The sequence below is a fragment of the Vanessa atalanta genome, chromosome 5 (assembly GCF_905147765.1).
Source record: "Vanessa atalanta chromosome 5, ilVanAtal1.2, whole genome shotgun sequence".
Lineage (NCBI taxonomy): Eukaryota > Metazoa > Arthropoda > Insecta > Lepidoptera > Nymphalidae > Vanessa > Vanessa atalanta.
Genome location: NC_061875.1, coordinates 8,749,566 through 8,769,541, shown reverse-complemented (window position 1 = coordinate 8,769,541; position 19,976 = coordinate 8,749,566). Strand labels below are relative to the sequence as shown.

Here is a 19,976-nt window from a genome sequence, read left to right as displayed (position 1 = left end):
TGATCATTAACCCTGTTGTATAACGTATGAACTTTACGTTCATTTTTTACTAACTATAAACCGCCAATTCCTATTTGTCTCCCCACTGCAAATACCACAGAAAATACTCAACGACCACTGAATGCAACGGGCATTAAGGTTGAACTACTAAAATATTCCAAATAGCTTGCACCTGCCGCTCATTTCAAAGGAATCGTGTAGCTCTGCAGCCCGAATAATACAATACAAACTAACACGAGTGCAATTTTTATCAACTTACATTACAGACTATAGTGCATATCATTTATGTTAGTACGTTATGATAATAATGTACTTCATTAAACGTAAAAGAATACCAAATACTATGTAAAAAATGTTTTTATATTTTCGAAAGAAAAATATTAAATAATTTGTTTTAATAGTATCAGTATAGTTTAATATTCGAAATACTATACTATACATATAGATCGATGCGTTACACGAATAAAACAATGCTATTATAATTATCATTTGAAGTATGATGTAAATGTCATGCATTAATCGGGGTATAGCCGAAATGATAATAATTAATAAATCTTTGTAACCCAATGCCATCAGATATTACTTACAGACAACTTATAATTAAATAACCGAATAAATCTAAAAAAAATACGCAAACTTATTATTTAATAAACGTATAACACTAACAAAAACAACAAAAAGCAATTTTGATTTTATCAACGTACTTACCCACTAACACGAAGTCGTTTATTAAAATATACGACTGTATCGTTTACGATCCACTTGAAAGTTATTAAAATCACGTGGAACAATAGATATAATAAATATTTTATATCGATTTACGTAGCATGCGCGTATATATTTAAACGATTACCAACAGCAAACACTACCGAGATCGCGATGTTTCATACTGGTTCGCTTGATTGATAAACAAAACTTCCGTTCTAGCAGCGCGCGCATTTTTGTATTGCCAGTTAAGAAAACAATTTTTAAATACATTCCCTCATTTTCCTATGAACATAAAAAAACTTCTGAGGGGTAAGGGTAATTATGTGATTCTGTTAGTTTTTTTACTATTTCAATTAAGAGTAAATATAAAAAAAATATTAAATTAATTCATATTACGTACTTTCGAAACAGCACGTTTATAAAAATGCCAATTTCATATTTTTATTCTATGCAAATTTATGACAATTCTTTGACAGTAGTATTGTCAATTGTACTGATCGCCAGGGTACCGCAATAATACTCTATCTGGGTTAATTAAATAAGCCCTATATATTGATTTTAAATATGGGCTATAAATTTTTGAAACTCGCATCATCTTCCTTTAGGGTAAGATTTTATTTATGTTATCTACTTGTATTAGAAGAATATAAAATAATTTGTCAAAAGTTATGCAACCTTATGATGCCTGGGTGTCTGATCTTATTTTTCTTACTTGGAAGTATATTTAGGCATATGTTCATAGTTTATATAATATTAAGTTATTTGATGCAATGTTATTAAAATTCATATTCATATATAAACTGTCTTGTCTTTGACCTTCAACATGTGACCGTCTGTCAAATCAGCACTTCCTCAAACTTTAGAATTCCGCAAAATTCTTACTAGACCATGATTTTAATTTAAAATAAATATTTCATTACATCTATTAAAAAAAAAAAATTCAAAATGATTAAGGAATTATCTATACTTGTGTAAAATAAATATATTTTATCTCAATATATTTTATAAATTTGTAGAATGGAAACATAAGGATTGGAGTCAGACATTATGCCACTACTCATGAAGCTGACATTGTAGTAATTGGTTCGGGCCCTGGCGGATATGTAGCAGCTATTAAAGCTGCCCAATTGGGCTTAAAGGTATGTTACTTATACTAATTAAAGCATATGACAATTATATTTGTTCTTATTTTTTTGTACATTATTTATTAATCATATTTTTTATCAAATTAGAATAATATGTACTTTAAAAAAAATGACATGATTGACAAAACTGCTATGAACAATATTTTAAATATTTTAGACAATATCAGTGGAAAAAGATCCAAGTTTGGGAGGCACATGTTTGAATGTAGGCTGTATTCCATCTAAAGCCTTACTGCACAATTCCCATTTGTACCACATGGCCAAGCATGACTTCAAACATCGAGGAATTGAAGTTGGGGAAGTCAAGTTTGACTTTAACGCAATGATGACTTACAAAGCAAATGCTGTCAAAGCCTTAACTGGTGGTATTGCTATGCTCTTTAATAAAAATAAGGTTGGTTATATTTTTTTTTCTGGTAATGTATAATACTTAAATAATTGTAACTATAACTTTATGATCCATACCATATCTATATGAAACCTTTTTTTTTAAATTATTATTTATGGTTATTTAATTTAAATTTAATAGACATATATTCTAAAAAGATTTTAAATGTACTAAATATATACATGTTGATATAAGTGTAATAACACAAAATAACATTAAAAGCCTAAATAAAAGACATATGCTTTTAGTAGTAAGAAATTTTAAAGCTAAATTTCATTGTTTTTGTGATTATACAAAAACATTTCTGTGATTACAGGTGCAACTTGTTCGAGGTGTCGGTTCCATTGTTGCACCCAACAAAGTTCAAGTTCAAGGGGAGAAGGGAGTCGAAACTATTAATACAAAGAATATTTTAATTGCAACAGGATCTGAGGTCACACCATTCCCTGGAGTTACAGTAAGCATATGTTCTTTCATTACCTAATCATTATTATCACTAACTGTCACAAATAACTTCCTAATTTGAGAAAGAATTTATTTTTAGATTGAACTGTTTTGTTTAAAGAAAAATAATGCAATGAGTTTTTTGTATGGTGGAATAATTCAGGTTGTAATTTTAATAATATATCGCTCATTTTTGCCATTTTTTTAGTTTGATGAGCAGCAGATCATCACATCGACAGGGGCCCTCTCTCTATCTAAGGTACCAAAGAAGATGTTGGTAATTGGTGCTGGTGTAATTGGTCTTGAACTTGGCTCAGTTTACCAGAGACTAGGTGCTGAAGTCACTGCCATAGAGTTCCTCGAAAGTATTGGAGGTAAATAGAATAATTGATTTTTTTTTTAAAAACAAATGCAAATTTAAGATTTTAAATGAATTGTCTCGTGAACAAGACATTCGTAGATAATGTCGAAATATCGAGCTCCAACAAATAAAAATAAAAAACATGGTAAATATCCCGTTTTAAATACTGTTAGTAATAAATGCAAATTTATTCTAAAGTCTTTGAATTTGAAAATTGTTAATTAATAAAATGTCATCAACTGACAAAACCTTGTATAGTAAAATTTTATTATGGTATTTATAGGTGTTGGTATTGATGGAGAGGTATCAAAAACTCTACAGAAGATCCTTACAAAGCAAGGCATGAACTTTAAACTTGGTACCAAAGTAACCGGTGTAAAAAAAGAAGGAGGTGCTGTTAAAGTTGACGTTGAAGCTGCCAAGGGTGGTAATAAGGAAACTGTAAGTATGGTAGTGCCATCATTTTATAGATTATTAATAAAGCCATGTTTTTTCCACAGTAACTTTTTATAAGAAAAGATGTAACTAATTTCTCCATTCATAAATTCATTTATATACACATTTATTTTATTTTATATATTCATTTTAAAAAAGTAAATTAAAGTATAATGTTAATATTGAATTCATCACTATATATGTAGGCTTACAATACAAATACATCTTTAATTTTAATAGATAACATATTCATTTTCAGTGTTACTAATAGTAATGTTTTGATGGATTGTTTCTTATCAGTATATGATAAAATGTTATCTTAAAATGTTTACCTCAAAATTGAACTGTATGAGATTTATATGGCTCATGTTTACATAAAGAAATCTTAAATATATTTCAAGGAATTTAAATTAGCATTGACATGGTTTATTTCATTAATTATTTTTTTTATAAAGAATAACTATTTATGTAATGAAGAAAATTAGTTTATGAAAGTTACTTGTTTTTATGTAAAGTATAATCTGGAAAATGACCATCCTAAATACCAGTGTAGATGTTTCTGTCTGACTTTTAGTTTGTAATAAAATATATGTATATTTAAACTAATTGGGATATACTATTTTGGTTTTTGGTTATGAGTAACATAATACATAATATAATAAGTTATGTATGTAAGCTGTTATAAATATTAATAAATAATTAATTTTCCAGTTGGACTGCGATGTCGTTTTGATCTCCGTCGGTCGTCGACCGTACACGGCAGGCCTCGGTCTAGACAAGGTCGGTATTGCTCTGGACGACCGAGGTCGCGTACCTGTGAACAACAAATTCCAGACCACTGTTCCTGGGTAGGTAACTAGTATTGTGTATATTCTTTAAAAAATATATTAATATAATATAGTCTCTTTAATATAAATATGGAAAATATTTCTGTTAAAATCCAATATGTAGTAATAATTTTAAAGGTTTATAAAAATTGTTTTTCAATTCACCACCTAAATAACTCACAAGCTCTTAAAAAATAGTTATCTCGTAACTATTTTTATCGTATCATGATTTTTAAGTTTTTTAGTTTTAGGTTAAATTATGTTTAATTTTATTTATAATCTTTCTAGAATATACGCTATCGGTGATGTTATCCACGGCCCCATGTTGGCTCACAAGGCAGAAGACGAAGGCATTGTGTGTGTTGAAGGAATCAAAGTAAGATTTTGTGCAAAAATATGTAGAAAATATATACTTGTCGGTTTTTATTTTAAATGCAAAGTTTTCAAATTAATAACTTGTTTAGTAAATAAATAATAATTTGTAGGGCATGCCAGTGCATTTCAACTATGATGCCATTCCATCTGTTATCTACACATCACCAGAAGTTGGCTGGGTTGGAAAGACGGAGGAGGATCTCAAAAAAGAGGTTTGTGTACAAAATTAGGATTTCAATATCTTTTGATATGATTTTATTTGCAAAGTTAGTAAAACTGAGGGAAACAATTGCAATTTAATTGTACTAGTATTGAGTTTGATTTACAAATAAGTTTCAAAAATTTTATGATATCAGGGTCGTGCATACAAAGTGGGCAAGTTCCCATTCTTGGCGAACTCACGTGCGAAGACCAACGGCGAGCCCGATGGATTCGTCAAGGTGTTAGCGGACAAGGCCACCGATATCATCCTCGGCACCCACATCATCGGACCCGTGAGTCGACATATACGCTTTATATTAAAACTTATAGATCACGCCGATTCTTTGATAATATAAACTAAAATATAAAAACAGTATTTAACTTTCTGCTTACAAAACAATAAAATCTGTGGCTTGGTGCAAGAAGAGCCAAAGTTCATACATTTTGGAATAAAAAAAATCAATTTTTGCTAAAATGCTATAAGCTTACCATTACTATCAACAATATAATATAACAATAAAAAAAAAATCTTTGGCTCATTCTTTCTGGTCAAAAGTACTTTTAACACCAGGGTACAGATGCATACAATGGATAGTATAATATATAAGTGACGCAGGGTTCGATATGACCTGTCTAGACCTGTGTAGTCTCGGCACGGCGCTAGTATGTACTATGTAGTGACGTGTGTGCAGGGCGGCGGCGAGCTCATCAACGAGGCGGTGCTGGCGCAGGAGTACGGCGCCGCGGCCGAGGACGTCGCGCGCGTCTGTCACGCACATCCGGTCCGTACACATTACCCTCTACTCTTAACTGTTCCATCAATACTCACTTCCCCCGACCTATACTCAAATTTTAATTATTGATACTTATTAATAGTGAAAGCAAAACTACCAACGAATTCGAATAATGATTATGACTGATTTAATTTTACCTTAAAAAAAAAATTTTTGTAATTAAAACTTTTACGAATGTATTATTTATAATGTGATACATAGTACATATTACTGAAAAAGAAAAGTGTCCTGTGTCAAACACATTTTGACAAATTTTACAATTTCTGGTTACAGACTTGTGCGGAGGCGTTACGAGAAGCGAACTTGGCGGCATACATCGGAAAGCCGATCAACTTCTAAGCTTAAAATTTATTTATATTTTATTGTACAAATAATTTATGCGCCATTAAATCCCAGAAACATAATCACGTAGTGATTCCCACTATAAGGATCTTGTATGAATCTAATGTTGAAATTTGGGTATTATTGAATATTAAATACGATATTGTGTTTCAAGATTACCTTTTATGATTTAGAGTTGCCGTCAGTGTATAATAATTTAATTTCATTTCTTCTGAAATATTTCATTCCGTATCAACCATAACTCAAAAACTCGTGCATTTACTCAAAGTAAATGTTGTGAATATTCGTGTATTTATTTTCTTTTGTAAATAGATTTACAGAATAAATGCCATTGTGTTTTATTTTATATTTTTTTTATTTAAACTTAAATTAAACATAAATATTGACGACATTTATATTTTCACTACAGGTAACATATTAAAAATGTGAAAATTGTTATTATTTTCTTTACCAACATCTAGGTATATTAATATAAGGTACAAGTCAAAAAAAAACAATTTTTAGACTTTCAACAATAATTCGCTAGATGTATAGCTGCGTTTAAATTCCTTTGTTATACAATTCCTTACAAATACCAAAAAACTTATCAAATTTGTCGGATTGAACTTACCATAAACACATATTTAAAAAAATAAAAAGTGATAATATTTTTAATCTACAAGTATTTCAGTAAATAAAAGAGTGCACTGAATCTTTTGTCTATTTTGTTGATATAAAAGCAAGCTACTACGATGCTATTGAACAACAGCAACTGCGAAACGCCAAAGCTATAAAACCAACTGTATAATTGTTTTCTACATTGAAATATATTCATTCAACTACACGACCATGATGTCGATTATAATATGCAAATATATTTATTTATTAGCGGTCGTATATAAATCTTTAAATTAATTTAAATAAGCTGTAATATTTCCAAGCACCTTAAAATAGCATTTTAATTGTAAAATATACGTATGTGTATGAAATCTTATTAATTACTAATTATTGCAAATTATCATACATATCACAATATATATCAGCAAGCAATGAATAGACGGAATATGTTAATAAGACACGATTAAAATAACAAATATTGATCAATTATAACATTTCATTTAGCAAAAATAAACATTACAAAAATATTCTATAAAACTTTGAATAAGTATGTGGACGGTAAAATAGCATATGAAACATGGAATTAGGGCATTAAAACATATTATATCTACTGACTAGAGAAACAAACTTCAATAAAAACGGTATATATAAAATATAAGTAAAAACTATGAAAATCTATAACTAAAATTATCCTAAATTAAGCCAATTCAGACTAAATTAAATAATTCTTAACCATTTTTCCCCTATTCGAAAACTTCACGTATTAAATCGATATGCGTATGTTAAGTATGTTTATCTCGTTACTTTTTATGCACGCTTATTGTAATATTTTATAAAGCGTAGTAAAAATTTCACTCAATAAATTATGGGAATACTATATAATATATAAATAGATTGAAATTTTTTTTTCTAACTTATCTTTTGCAATCGAAACTTAACAGTCTATAACTAATAAAATAACCTATTCATCTATTATAATCTGAAGTTAGGCCAATGAATAATTAAAAACTACACAAATTAACTATTAAATGGCAACACTTTAACACAATAATCTTATTAAAACATAATGTCTAAGAATAACATTTTCTTCTATAACAATCTTATCAACTCATTTAAATATTTAATTTAAGTTTAGCATGCATTCTTATTCTGATATATAATCCACTTTGATATGGGAGAAAATGATACTTGTTAATAGTATAAAGTTATTTGATGTGACGTCTTAATACAGTATTTAAAATAAATAACAAAAATATTAAAAATGTGCTTAGGTGACAGTCATTGAATTAATAAATTGTCATTATAAAGAAACTACTTACACATAGCTATTAAAAATTGTAAAATATGCTACTTAGCTTAATATGAAAAACTCGTTTAATAGATACCTATATGGATTAGTACGTCATCATTAAATATCGTCTTCTTAAATTTTGCTGTTATTATTATTTTTTTAATATGATTTTCGACCTATATCCTTGATACACATGGATTCGTCGGATATTAAGCGATTTCCGACCATATGATTGAAATTAAATCTCGTCTCAAATTTAATCAAAGGACTTCGTATGTCCCAATGAGATACCAAAATTCCGTCTCATTTTTAATGATCTTCAACCCCAAGTGTCTAAAATTTCATTGCACATATTTAGGTAAAATTTTGGAGACAATATCTCACTATATTGGGCGCAATCATTCGAATACATTATAGCCGCCGCCATTGTATTTGCGTTGGTCTCCATATATTTGCGCAAAACCGCTTCCAATTCTATAACATCCAGATCATTGTTCAAATAATAATCTTTTGCGAATCGGAAGGAGGTTTCCCAAAGTTTGCTGTCGATGGGGAAAATACTAATGCATTTGTCTATTATTTGAGCGGCCTGCACCGATAAGTTTATATCTGTTATATTTGTGACGGATTTAGATATGATTTGTTTCGTTGTATATTTTAACTCGTCGCAGCAACATGGAATAGCTTGAAAGACGCTGGGATCCATTATCGGATACGGTTCTTCGTTCAAAATCGTCATGGATATATCTTTAATACGTTTCGACATAATATTAGTGATCGCGATTTTTGACTCATCCTTCGTTCGAACATTATTAGAATCTTCTAAACTGACTTGGTGTGTTACGTAGAATTGGTCATTTTCATATCCTCGGTTCAAGTTATCGAGTGAGTATTTAAGGCAGTCCGAGTACATTTTCCTGTGATACCCTAATTTAGCGGCCATGTTTAGATTACCAATTAAATTTTCCTCATTGATCCATGGTTTGAGAAGCATAATGATGTCATCGGCCCAGGATTTCTTCTTGAAATCAGCGAGAGAGTTTAGAGGATTCAATCTTGGTTCAATGGGCTTCCTGTCGATACCGTCGATATCGAACGGGAACATTATATGTATCAAATCGACCTCTTGAAACACAAACTTGTTATTTGTTCTACTCGCCGGTATCTTTATCACTCGCTTCGTCGTCTTCATCATAATAACTCGGTTGTTCGGTTTCTCCTTTTCATTGACAGCCTGAAAAACAAGTTATTTATAAAAGTTTAATATTTTTGGTCAGAAGAATGATAAATGAATGAATGGAATGTTATACGGAGGAATGAGGACCATGTTGTGAGAAAGGTTTTGAGAATGGATGTGGATGGTTATAGTGTGAAAGACGATATTTTTAGAAATAATGTTACTTGTGAGATGACGTCCGACAGAGAAGTATGGAAGAAGAAGACATGCTGCGCCGACCCAAGTAAAATTGGGATAAGGACAGGCGGATGATGATGATGGTTAGAAGAATGACATAAAATGTAATATCAATTCAAATCTAAACTTAATTTTTAATTATTTCAGTTTTACTACTAGTATACGTTTTACAGCTGTGGTTCGGTTTGTTTGGTGTGTTCTTAGTTCACATGGTCGTAGGTACATTGACAGATAAAGGAATAGTTAATGTTTTCTTACAGATGCAATTTCGGTGGTAGCATACAATCAGATCGCCCATATGTCTATAACTTATCAATTTATATTTAAAACAAAAATACATAATCAACTAATTAATTAACGAAATAATTACTTGTAAGTGCATGTTTCCAGTCGCATAAATCCGTCCGTCATCATCAATAAATATGGTGAAGTCCCCCCCACAGGCTACGAGGGCCTTCATATTTACAATCTCTTTGGCAGGTGAATTGTTTGACTTCGCTTCGGTGTGGGTCTCTGAGCGAATTTTAACCTCTGTTGGTATTTGTACTTGTTTACGATCTCCACTTCCTATGGATAATTATTTTTAATATTTTAAGTTCAATTAATTATTGTATTATTTCATTTAAATGTAAATATTTATTGAATGTGAAATGTGTAATGTATTGCTTTTACCTAGTTGTCCATCGAAGTTCAGTCCCCACGAGTAAACCGTTCCAAAGTTGTTGACAATACAGGAATGATGCCAACCAGCCGATAACTGTAACAATCCAATAACATCATCAAGTTATGGACCTAGATGATGATATTCAATTAAAATTCAATAAATAAATATGGTATATATATTCAATAAGTAAAATAAATTAAAAAAAACACAGCATTACATTTATAAAAAGAAAAAACTTATTGTTCCAATAATAAATGGAAACAGAGCATATAGAATACGCGCCACGCCACGAGTCATTTGAAAGCGATGGTATAAAAGAGTGTCATGCCGTTCGCATGACAAAGACAGGTTTAATTAAAAAATACACCTAACGACAAATGCACTTGATGTTTGAATTGTACTTGAGTCAGCGACGCAAAGTCAATGAGTTTTTTAGCGCGATGATCCACTGATTCCAATGCTCAGCCATACAGCTGAGTCGACTCACAAGTGACTACAGTACTTAATATATAAACGGACCAAAGATTAATTAAAAGTGTAAACCTTTTATGTTGTCAAGTTGCCTCAACATTATCAGCCAAATGTACAAGAACACCAAGTCGAGGAGTCGAAAATATCCGATCGCTTGGCGACGGGCCAAAACCACCGACGGGTGATCCCTATGATTTAGTTCGCTAATGAATCACCTGCACAATTTTCCCCTGCACATTTTTCGTGTCCACGAGCTGCGGCGACAGGTGCGGGTCGGGCGCCAGTGCAAGCGGGTCGAGCGTGGGCGCGGGCGGGCGGCCGGAGCGCCGCGCGTGCGTCGCGCGCACCTGCTGCGGGCTCGCTCCCCAGCACCACAGTTGCCCTTTCGAAGTCAGGGCCAGCTAGAAATTTATATTCATTTATGTGTCCTTTGTCAATTATAGATAATCAAAAATCCAATTGAATAATTAAGTCCTTAATTTATCACTAGTTGCTTAATATCATTTACTGTTTCAAACTGGCCTGTAATATTCTAGCAACGCGTTAATAAATTGTCATTTATTTGACCTCATCCATTTAAAGAGAAAATTAGATAAATGCTGATTCGACTATATTCACATTGATATAGGGCAACTACCCTAGGGCCTCTACAAGAGAGAGTCACATAATTGCGACGCATTAACAATTTTATCGTAATATATGTTTAGATATCTACATATAGTCAAATTATAATATTAAATATAATAAACATTGTCTGCCTCGTTGGTCTATTGACTTGATAAAAGTCCACAGATCCTGACGGTTCTGGGTTTAAGCCCCAGGTCCGATCGATAAAGATATTGGGTTATATAATCAGTTCCCAAGCCTGGAAGATGGAATTGTGTACAATCCTGTACCTAGCACCAAACACTCTAGTGCCGTGAGAGTGACGGAATAAATAATCACCAGCGTTTGTGCACTCACTTGTGACCTATAATATGTCTCGCGTAGTTTCCTATGAGATAGCCGCCGTGACCGAAATCGGCTGTACTACACCATCATCAAATTTGGTGCTGAATATCTCTGAAAAGTAAGTCTCTACTGAAATAGCACTCACGTTGTGGAAGTACCCGACGGCGATGGCGGTGGCGGCGTCTGCGAGCGGCACGCGCAGCGGCACGGCGCTCTTGTCGCGCGCGCCGCCGCCCAGCTGCCCGAACACGCCGGCGCCGCACGCCCACACCTCGCCGTTCTTCATCAGCACCACCGTGTGACACGCGCCGCAGCCCACGCTCAGCACCTGCCGGCGCGCACTCACTCTGTCACGTCTTACTGTTCGAACGCTCGCGTGCGATGCTCACTCACAAGGAACACTCACCTTTCTGCCCTGAAACTTGGTCACTAGTTGAGGCGTGTACTGATCGTCTATGCTGCCTAGGCAAAGCTGACCGTGGACGCCCCACCTGCAATTTAATGATTTAGCAATGTCAAACTGCTGTTTGGCGGTATAATATTTCATGAGTGGATGGTACCCAGACGGACTTGCCCAAAACCCTAACACCAACTAAATTATGGTAAATATACCTTATATTTACCATACTCATTTCAAACAAAAAAGATATCACAGATACATTACTATCGAATTATCCTAAAAATTAATCCGAGGAACCACATTATGGTACAATTGGGTTCTGTTATTCCTCCGCATTTCTCACGCACTGTCTATGATAATCACTGTTGATTTTTAGGCTTCATAGTGTCAACTGAAACAAATTCCAAACGCCTCACCCCCACGTGTAGAGGCGGCCGCCGACGTCGACCGCGGCGGAGTGGTAGTGGCCGGCGGCGAGCGCCACGAGCGGCGCGGTCCAGGGGTAGGGCACGTGCAGCGCCGCGCCGCCCGCACTGGCGCCGTCGCCCGCCGCGCCCGCCCACTGCGCGCCCACGCCCAGCTGCCCGAACGAGTTGTCCCCCGCCGCGTACACCTGCCGCGCACACGCATCACCGACCGCACCGGCCTCGTCTACGAGCGAGCCGCCTGCTCTCGAGTGGAATGGGGCCTTCCGGCTCATATACTGCCTTGCGTATCGCACTCGGGTCGACATATATACCGCAAATTTAGAAAAAGCGAGCTATGTATGTAATTATTTCCAATATTTCAATACAAACATTTTTCTTCTCTCAAAAACTAAAATTACGAAACGCAATTACTTTGTATGACACTGAGACCGTGCCCAATGGAGAGATAATATAATCATTAGTCCAGGTTAACTACCAGTTTAAATTAGCAAAAGATTTTATTTACTACTGCAATACGAATATTTCAACTCACCCCATTCTCCGTTAACAGAAGCGTATGGTGTCGTCCGCAAGCTACGTCAATGACCATACCGGTTAACTCTGTGTTGACGGATGTATTCGCAACCATTATCGTAGCATTCCCCTCGTCGGTGACCGCCCAGTGTCCCAGACCACAGGACACCGATCTCCGTGGAGCGAACTGATTCTTCCAAGTCTCGGGCTTTTGCGTGATGTCCGTGTGTATTTCAAGACAGGGTTGCCGCGATTCTATCGCACACGCAACATGCATAAATGTCGCTATAAGTTGTAACATTCTTGTAGCCTAAAATAATAACTTAAATCCTTAGATATAGCAATGTATTATATGCTCTGTAACAAAAATGGTGGAAAAGAGTAGCTACTGAGTTTCTTGCCGGTTCTCTTAGTAAAATCCACTTTCAGAACCGGTGGTAATTTTGCCCTTAATTCAACACTGTAACACGAAGATTCAAGATCTGTTTTTATGACCCTAGTTGAATAAAGAATATTTTGATTTTAAATTATTTTTAAACTTCTCTATAAGTTTAATCTTAATAAATTTTGTTCGGTTAATACTTATCTAAATAATAAAGTGTTACATAACAACGTATGCAACACTTTTTATTATTACCTTGTAGAATATACAAAAATTATTTGTGAATAAAAAATATACGTATGGATATTATACGATAATCGGTATACGAGTATATTGTTTAAAGTAAGAAAATTATCTTAGTTTCTCTGTCGGCTCAAGTTTTAATCTTGATTGAGCATGTTAAATGAGAATCCAAAAGAACCCATTTGAGTAAAGATGGTTTTTAATTCTCGATCATGTGCAATCAAGACTACAATACAAGACTCCACGGCATAAATATGCCTACTAAATATAAAACAAAATGAAATAAATTAAATCTTACGTAAATTGATGTAATCCCCTGTTTTAAATCACGCATGACGGGACGAAGTTGATCTTGTAATGGGTTCAACCATAAACATAATCGCTGAAACAGTAATGATTAATTTTATTAAACTATTAAAATATAAAACAAATGGAATAATTAAATTTCGTAATATACATACTTTTAGGATAATTGTATCTAGTTGATTGCATTTCTCAGCGATTAAGTCGAAAAGCCACTGTCCGTTTTCCTCTAAAAGTATCGGCACAAGACACTTATGTTGTAACAGGCACACGATAGCACCTCGGCAAATATCACTCCTGGATTTTATAGCATTAAGGAGCAAATGTGGATATCCTCTGTGGATACTGAACACGGGAACCAATTCCCACAATCCTATAGCTGTAGCCACGCAGGTTAACTCTTGGAGTTCCATTGTACTGAGATTTGTGAACTTAACATCCCTGCAAATAATGAAATAATAAAATTAACGAAGAACCAACGAGGAAAGAAAAATAAGAGAACATTTTATACAGGTGGACTTACATGTCAAAATTTTCCTCGCTATTAGTCCCAATTTTCAGAAGCAATGCAAGAAGTTTAGAAGTTATTGCGGCATTACCAAGGCTACCAACGTTACCTCCTTGCTTGTACATCGACAGTTCATGAAGTCTTCCAAATACACCCAAACGAGCTACCCAACCATCCGGTTGACTCTGAAAAGAAAATACTTTTATAATTCGTTTAAAACACTTATAACCGTAGGAAAGACGACACGTTGATATGATAAGTGAATAGAAAAGCCAGGATGTCAATTAAAATCAAGCGCTAAAATCTCAACCGATATCGGATAATTTTTCATGAAAAAATATATACATCTTGAAATTAATTCTTTTTTTTTTGCATAAATTGGAGAAGAAGCTCTTGTTATTTTTTACGTTTGGAAACCCTTTTGTGCCTACATAACATACAAGGAATGGAAATAGTGAAATATTTGTGTTGTCATAAATTGAACAAATGTATGTTCCCAGTACGGGTAGTGTAGTGTCGCAGTGACCTTGGAGAGCGAGTAGAGGTAGTGCGCGGCGGCCACGCGGCCCCGCGACAGCAGCATGTCGGCGGCCGCGCGCAGCAGCACGGGCACGGGCGCGTCCAGCGCCGCCGCCGACAGCTCCGCGCCCGCGCCGCCGCGCATTATCAGCCCCACCAGCCACTCGCACGGCTCGCACCTGCCACGGGAGAATTTTTCGATAGAAAAATCCAGTAACTTTTTATCGGCTCCACCTGGGTTTCTAACCCATAACCTCAGGATCTGCGGCCTTATATCGAGCTACTAGATCTAGAATAACGTGGCAGTACGGTTAATATAATTAGTTAAATAATCAGTAATTTATTGAACAGTCATAAATATAAATTATATTTAATAAATACACCAGTACACGGAATAACGTTTAATTGTTTAATTTTATCATACCCATAATTCTGAGGTTGAAATAAAATCTAAATTGACGAAAATCTCCCATTTACATTAAATCGTTGGCAGTCATATTATTTTTTAATTTTACGCGGGAAAAATCCTGTATTTATTTCAAAGCAATACAGATAACGTTCTGAAATCGATTACTTACATTTTTTTTATGAAATCGGATACAATAATGAAATATGTATGTATTAAATATATAAAATTAATATAACTGCCTCAATAAATATTTCTAACAATGTTAAACAAGTAAATTAATGATATTGGAATGTAAATTCTAAGAAAACTCACACAGTGTTTAATACATAGGCACCACAGGAAGTCACGATGAGACATGGCTCTAATGCAAACCGTGGCAGCTGCAAGTCGCACAAGAAGGTGGGTTCCTTCCACCCAGCAGAGACCGCAGTGGGCTCCTTCGCAGACATCAAATAAGCTCGCTGAACATTACCAATCAATTCAGCAGTCCAAAGCTCTGAGAAATCCCATTTTAGACCGAGTAGTGCTTCACCCTGAACACAAATACGATGTTGATTTCTACAATATATCACAACATACCTGATTCGCACCGTACTACACAGACTAAAATACAATAAAATAGGACATGAGGGACACATACATGTACTATTGTGTATTGCTAAAGGTTTCTATCCAATACATTTTACCACCAATGACTTTTTTTTCTTCTGCATACTTTCAAAATGAATCAAAGGAATCAAAATTTATACTCAAAATAAAATAATAACATTTTTTTTTTAAAGCAATTGTAATTTTACAATGTGATTTATTTAGTAAATTTTATAAAAAAGTAGATTTCGGATGAATGCTGATGATTGATTGAATGATTGATCGATTGAATGATTTGGATAAATTATGAACTATATTATCCAATAATATTTCCTAAAAAAGTTGCAGAAAATGTTATGCTGTATCATTTTAAATAATATAATTTAAAAAACCCCAGACAGTGATGGCGGAGTAAACTTGACTTATACATTTAAAAAAAAAATGTTAATACTAAGAAGTCAAAATAAAACTAACTTACCTGTCTCTGTGAGAACTGAGCACTGTGTATTTCCAATTGATTTTTTCTTAACAGATATATCAATCTCGGAGAGCATAGGCCTTGAACATATAAGCCATCATTTTTAATATGGGGTTTAAGAGTTTTTGATGGTGTATCATCAGCTGGGCTTCCAAGCTGCAAATATAATAGAAAATCATTGAGTCATTTCAATTTAAACAAATTGAATTTAACAATTTAAGTCTTTAAAGTGATTTTTAAAACTAACTGTAATAATTCCTTCGTTTATTTCAAATGCTGTTAAAAAATGTCTTCCATTTACATATTGTGCACTCAAAGCCCAACTGTTCGAATTCTTTCGGTTTTTTGGCAAGTACTCTATTGGAGTCAGTACATACTCCACAGTTTGTGTTTTGTTTTCATCTGAAAAAGAAAAATTTAGTTGTAATTATTTAATTATTAAAATAGTTCAACAGTTATTTTAAAATCAAACTACAAATACTTATAAAATCCATTTCAATAACCAAAAAGGCTTGCCTTTAGATCCACTTTGTGTAAAAAATGTAATTTTGTCTTTAGATAATTGTTTAATGTAAGACATAAAACCATCTTTCTTCTCCTTATCATTTTGGATTTGCATTTGTTGAAGCCAATTATAGCCAAAAGATCTGTGCTCCAAAACTAACTTCCATTGTTGAGTAGGACCTCCTGAAATCTATCAGGAATCAAATAATATTATGAATCATATTTTTCAAATTATTAACAATTTTATATATCAATTTCAAATGCAAATGGTATAAGAGTTGCCTGGAGTTCAATTCTGCTCTGCGCTGTTGTCCCCATTAGAATAATTAGAATTTTAGTAAATCCTTAAAATAGGAATTTTACTAGTATGTGTTTTAAAATACCATTCCATGAAACATAAAGTTAAATAAAAAATAAATAAACAAGAAGTCACTTACTAATAGTGCAAGAAGATCAAGTGAGTCATCAAAACAAATTTGCAAGTCAACTATTTCTCCTGGAACCTTAGTTTCTGCAACAACATGTTGTGATTCCAAACAGTAGAAAATGACTGATCCTGACTAAAAAAAAGTGTGATCTTTATGGATTCCATTTTCAGAATGACACCACTACTTATTCTTATAAAGTTACTTGCCTTTGAAGCTATTATTATTATATTCTCGGATTCTTTTGTAAGCCACCACACTACAGATATAGGTTCCGGAATTTCAAGAAGTGGTAAGACAGTCACACTTGACAATGACCATTTGCAATCAAATGTATTTTGGGGTATAAACCGAGGTAAAAAAGGAACAAGTAGAATTTTTTCCTCACTGACAATCAATACCCATGTACCACTTGGCTCAAAACACATACAATAAACGGGATTATCAACAAAGTCCCAATCGTACACATGATCAAATCTCTCGAACTGTGAATTGATATATAAAAATAATAACTCTTTTTCGCTTGATAGTGCTAAAAATTTCTTTAAACCAACTTCGTAGAAACTGTGTTTTGCGATATCAAACTGTGCCAAAACGTCTAATTTAAAAATGCCAGAAAAATCTAGATTTTCACTTTGTTGAGACATATTTATTAAACATCTTTATAATTTGGTAACAAAAATGTTTTTTATTTAGTTGCTATCGCTGGTGATTTTCATACGCATGTCGCTTTTATTTTTGAGTTACAGAAAACACTGCGCATCTGCATTCTGCATTATGCACTTTTTAAAGTATATGTATAATTGTAATTTGTATATAATTGTCATTGTCTTTACTGTGTCATTGTCAGTGTCAGAATTTAAGAGACACCATCTGTATTATGAAATAGTCAGTGCTGCCCTTAAACGAAATGTAAGCAGTGTTATAATTACGCTAGTTTATAATCTGCTAAATGTCTCTAAACTTTTTCCAAATTAACTCAACTCAATTAATTAACAAGAAAAAGTTCGACCTCATTAAAAGTTACTAGAAGTCAGAAACAAAACAATCACACTAAAACTATTATTTTTATCGGTAACAGTTCATAGGATCAGCTGGTTCTTGCAACAATAAAATGGCAGCACTGCTTGAATAAGTTATTTTTATATCGATATTCATACCTTTTTTTTTGAAATTAATTTGTTTAAAAGCCGCTTTGTTATGAATAATCCGTACTGAGGAGTTTACCATTTTGCTAGACAAAACAAATTAGAAATACCAGTTAGTTGGGAAGTGTGTGAGCAACACTTTTATATGATTCGCTTTGGTACATGGCAGACTACCGCCATTTAAAACGTAGTGATTATGTACTCTGTGGTTGCTCATATTTTTTTCAGTAGCAACAATTTTCTTGTGAATTTGGCAATTATCACGGAAGTGTCAGAATTGATAAGCTTGTCATAAGTCATAACAAATTTTATCATAGCAGCAAAAAGGGAACGTAATGATGGTGTAAGGTTAACTTTCAGAGATTATGAGCGAAAGTAGGCGCAACTTTCAAAAGTAGCATTATGTAAAAAAAAATCTCTTTAAAAATTCGTTGCACTGGCGCCTTAATTGTGTAATATTTGTTAGTTTATTTTGTAACACTTAATTATTTACGCTGATCATAACAATATATTTTTTATGTATAAGCAATAAATTATGATGCTCATTATGTAAGACTAACAAATAAAAAAAATCTTCAAGAATATATTATAGTAGTGATTGTTTTATATTAACAAATACTATTATGAGTAAATAAATAACATCTTTAAAACCAAAAAAAATACGAGTCATTTCTCTTTACTTTTATTCCATAATTTTCAGATGAATCTTCTGAAATCGTTAACATTGTGGTGTAAAAGATGAAGTCAACTTTTAATCGTGGTGTCTATTTCTTATTTAAAAAAAATCTACTACTTACAAACAGTGTTTCATCAGGTGGTTTTATGCTTATGGGTGATTTAATTCTGCAAGAAATTGAGTTTCAATCAAAAATCTTACCAAAAAGATATGACTGGGCCCGAGCAGGTGAACTAGTAGATCTATACAATTGCATATTAATGTATTGATTAATATTACAGTACTTATATCTTTATTTTCAGGAAGAATGTTCGTGGTAGGAACATTAATGGGTCCAATGCATCATTATTATTATATTTATTTAGACAAATTTCTGCCCAAAGCTAATTTAAAAACAGTTGCTAAAAAGATTTTAACTGATCAATTACTTGCATCACCATCAACAATTTTATGTTTTTTCTATGGAATGGGATATCTAGAAAAGAAAACTTTTGAACAAAGCAATTTAGAAATTAAAGAAAAATTTAAATATGTGTACACGGTAAGTGTTATTTTATTTTTTAACTAATATAATCATTACAAATTTAAATAAATTAAAAAGTATAATTTTTTTACAGGTAGATTGTCTATTCTGGCCGCCAGTGCAATTTGTTAATTTTTATTTTTTACCTACACACTACAGGGTATTTTATATTAATGTTGCAACAATGATATATAATGTATTTTTGTCATTTATGAAACACTTGGACCATTATAAATAATTTATAACAAATGTTAGTTAATATTTTTGTAAATACTAAAGAGTAAAATAATATTTATTACAATTCAATAGTTTTTTCTTCCCAATAAGGGTATTTTGTATTTTTTTAGATAAGGTGATAAAAAAATAATGCTTTAATAAAATAATTTAGGTATGTACTTCTATTCTATTTATTCCTTAAATTTGTTATTGGAAAATACATAAATTACTTATATAAAAAAGGAGGATTGTTAATTTTAATTAATTTGTATAATGTAATATTTATATATATGTAGTTATCTCTG

The 19,976-nt window shown here is 32.9% G+C and overlaps 3 protein-coding genes across 6 annotated transcripts; 2 read left to right on the top strand and 1 right to left on the bottom strand.

The window, feature by feature from the left end:
• Positions 1 to 1,190: 1,190 nt before the first annotated feature.
• Positions 1,191 to 6,361, top strand: LOC125064430 (dihydrolipoyl dehydrogenase). The gene is made up of 12 exons (XM_047671434.1): positions 1,191 to 1,314; positions 1,725 to 1,847; positions 2,011 to 2,247; positions 2,558 to 2,698; positions 2,894 to 3,059; positions 3,330 to 3,487; positions 4,193 to 4,329; positions 4,597 to 4,684; positions 4,794 to 4,895; positions 5,040 to 5,177; positions 5,577 to 5,666; positions 5,952 to 6,361. The coding sequence occupies exons 1-12, from the start codon at positions 1,273 to 1,275 to the stop codon at positions 6,015 to 6,017; spliced, it is 1,488 nt and encodes a 495-aa protein (XP_047527390.1). The 5' UTR covers positions 1,191 to 1,272; the 3' UTR covers positions 6,018 to 6,361.
• A 107-nt stretch (positions 6,362 to 6,468) lies between these two features.
• LOC125064429 lies at positions 6,469 to 17,893 on the bottom strand. Its single transcript, XM_047671433.1, has 18 exons — positions 17,318 to 17,893; positions 17,121 to 17,243; positions 16,696 to 16,873; positions 16,427 to 16,581; positions 16,180 to 16,335; positions 15,426 to 15,646; positions 14,712 to 14,883; positions 14,201 to 14,370; positions 13,836 to 14,118; positions 13,673 to 13,756; positions 12,769 to 13,059; positions 12,225 to 12,421; positions 11,815 to 11,899; positions 11,554 to 11,736; positions 10,673 to 10,858; positions 9,995 to 10,079; positions 9,693 to 9,889; positions 6,469 to 9,142 (listed from the first exon to the last, which is right to left on the bottom strand). Exons 1-18 carry the CDS (start codon positions 17,753 to 17,755, stop codon positions 8,228 to 8,230), a joined length of 4,119 nt encoding a protein of 1,372 aa, XP_047527389.1. The 5' UTR covers positions 17,756 to 17,893; the 3' UTR covers positions 6,469 to 8,227.
• A 642-nt stretch (positions 17,894 to 18,535) lies between these two features.
• LOC125064212 (mpv17-like protein 2) lies at positions 18,536 to 19,693 on the top strand. Of its 4 annotated transcripts, none has more exons than XM_047671153.1 (4): positions 18,536 to 18,599; positions 18,957 to 19,160; positions 19,235 to 19,473; positions 19,550 to 19,693. In XM_047671153.1, the coding sequence occupies exons 2-4, from the start codon at positions 18,995 to 18,997 to the stop codon at positions 19,691 to 19,693; spliced, it is 549 nt and encodes a 182-aa protein (XP_047527109.1). In that variant the 5' UTR covers positions 18,536 to 18,599; positions 18,957 to 18,994. The 4 variants fall into 4 exon arrangements, with proteins under 4 accessions (XP_047527109.1, XP_047527108.1, XP_047527107.1 ...); XM_047671152.1 differs by having other exon boundaries at positions 18,542 to 18,708; XM_047671151.1 differs by having other exon boundaries at positions 18,543 to 18,717.
• The last annotated feature ends 283 nt before the right edge of the window (positions 19,694 to 19,976 follow it).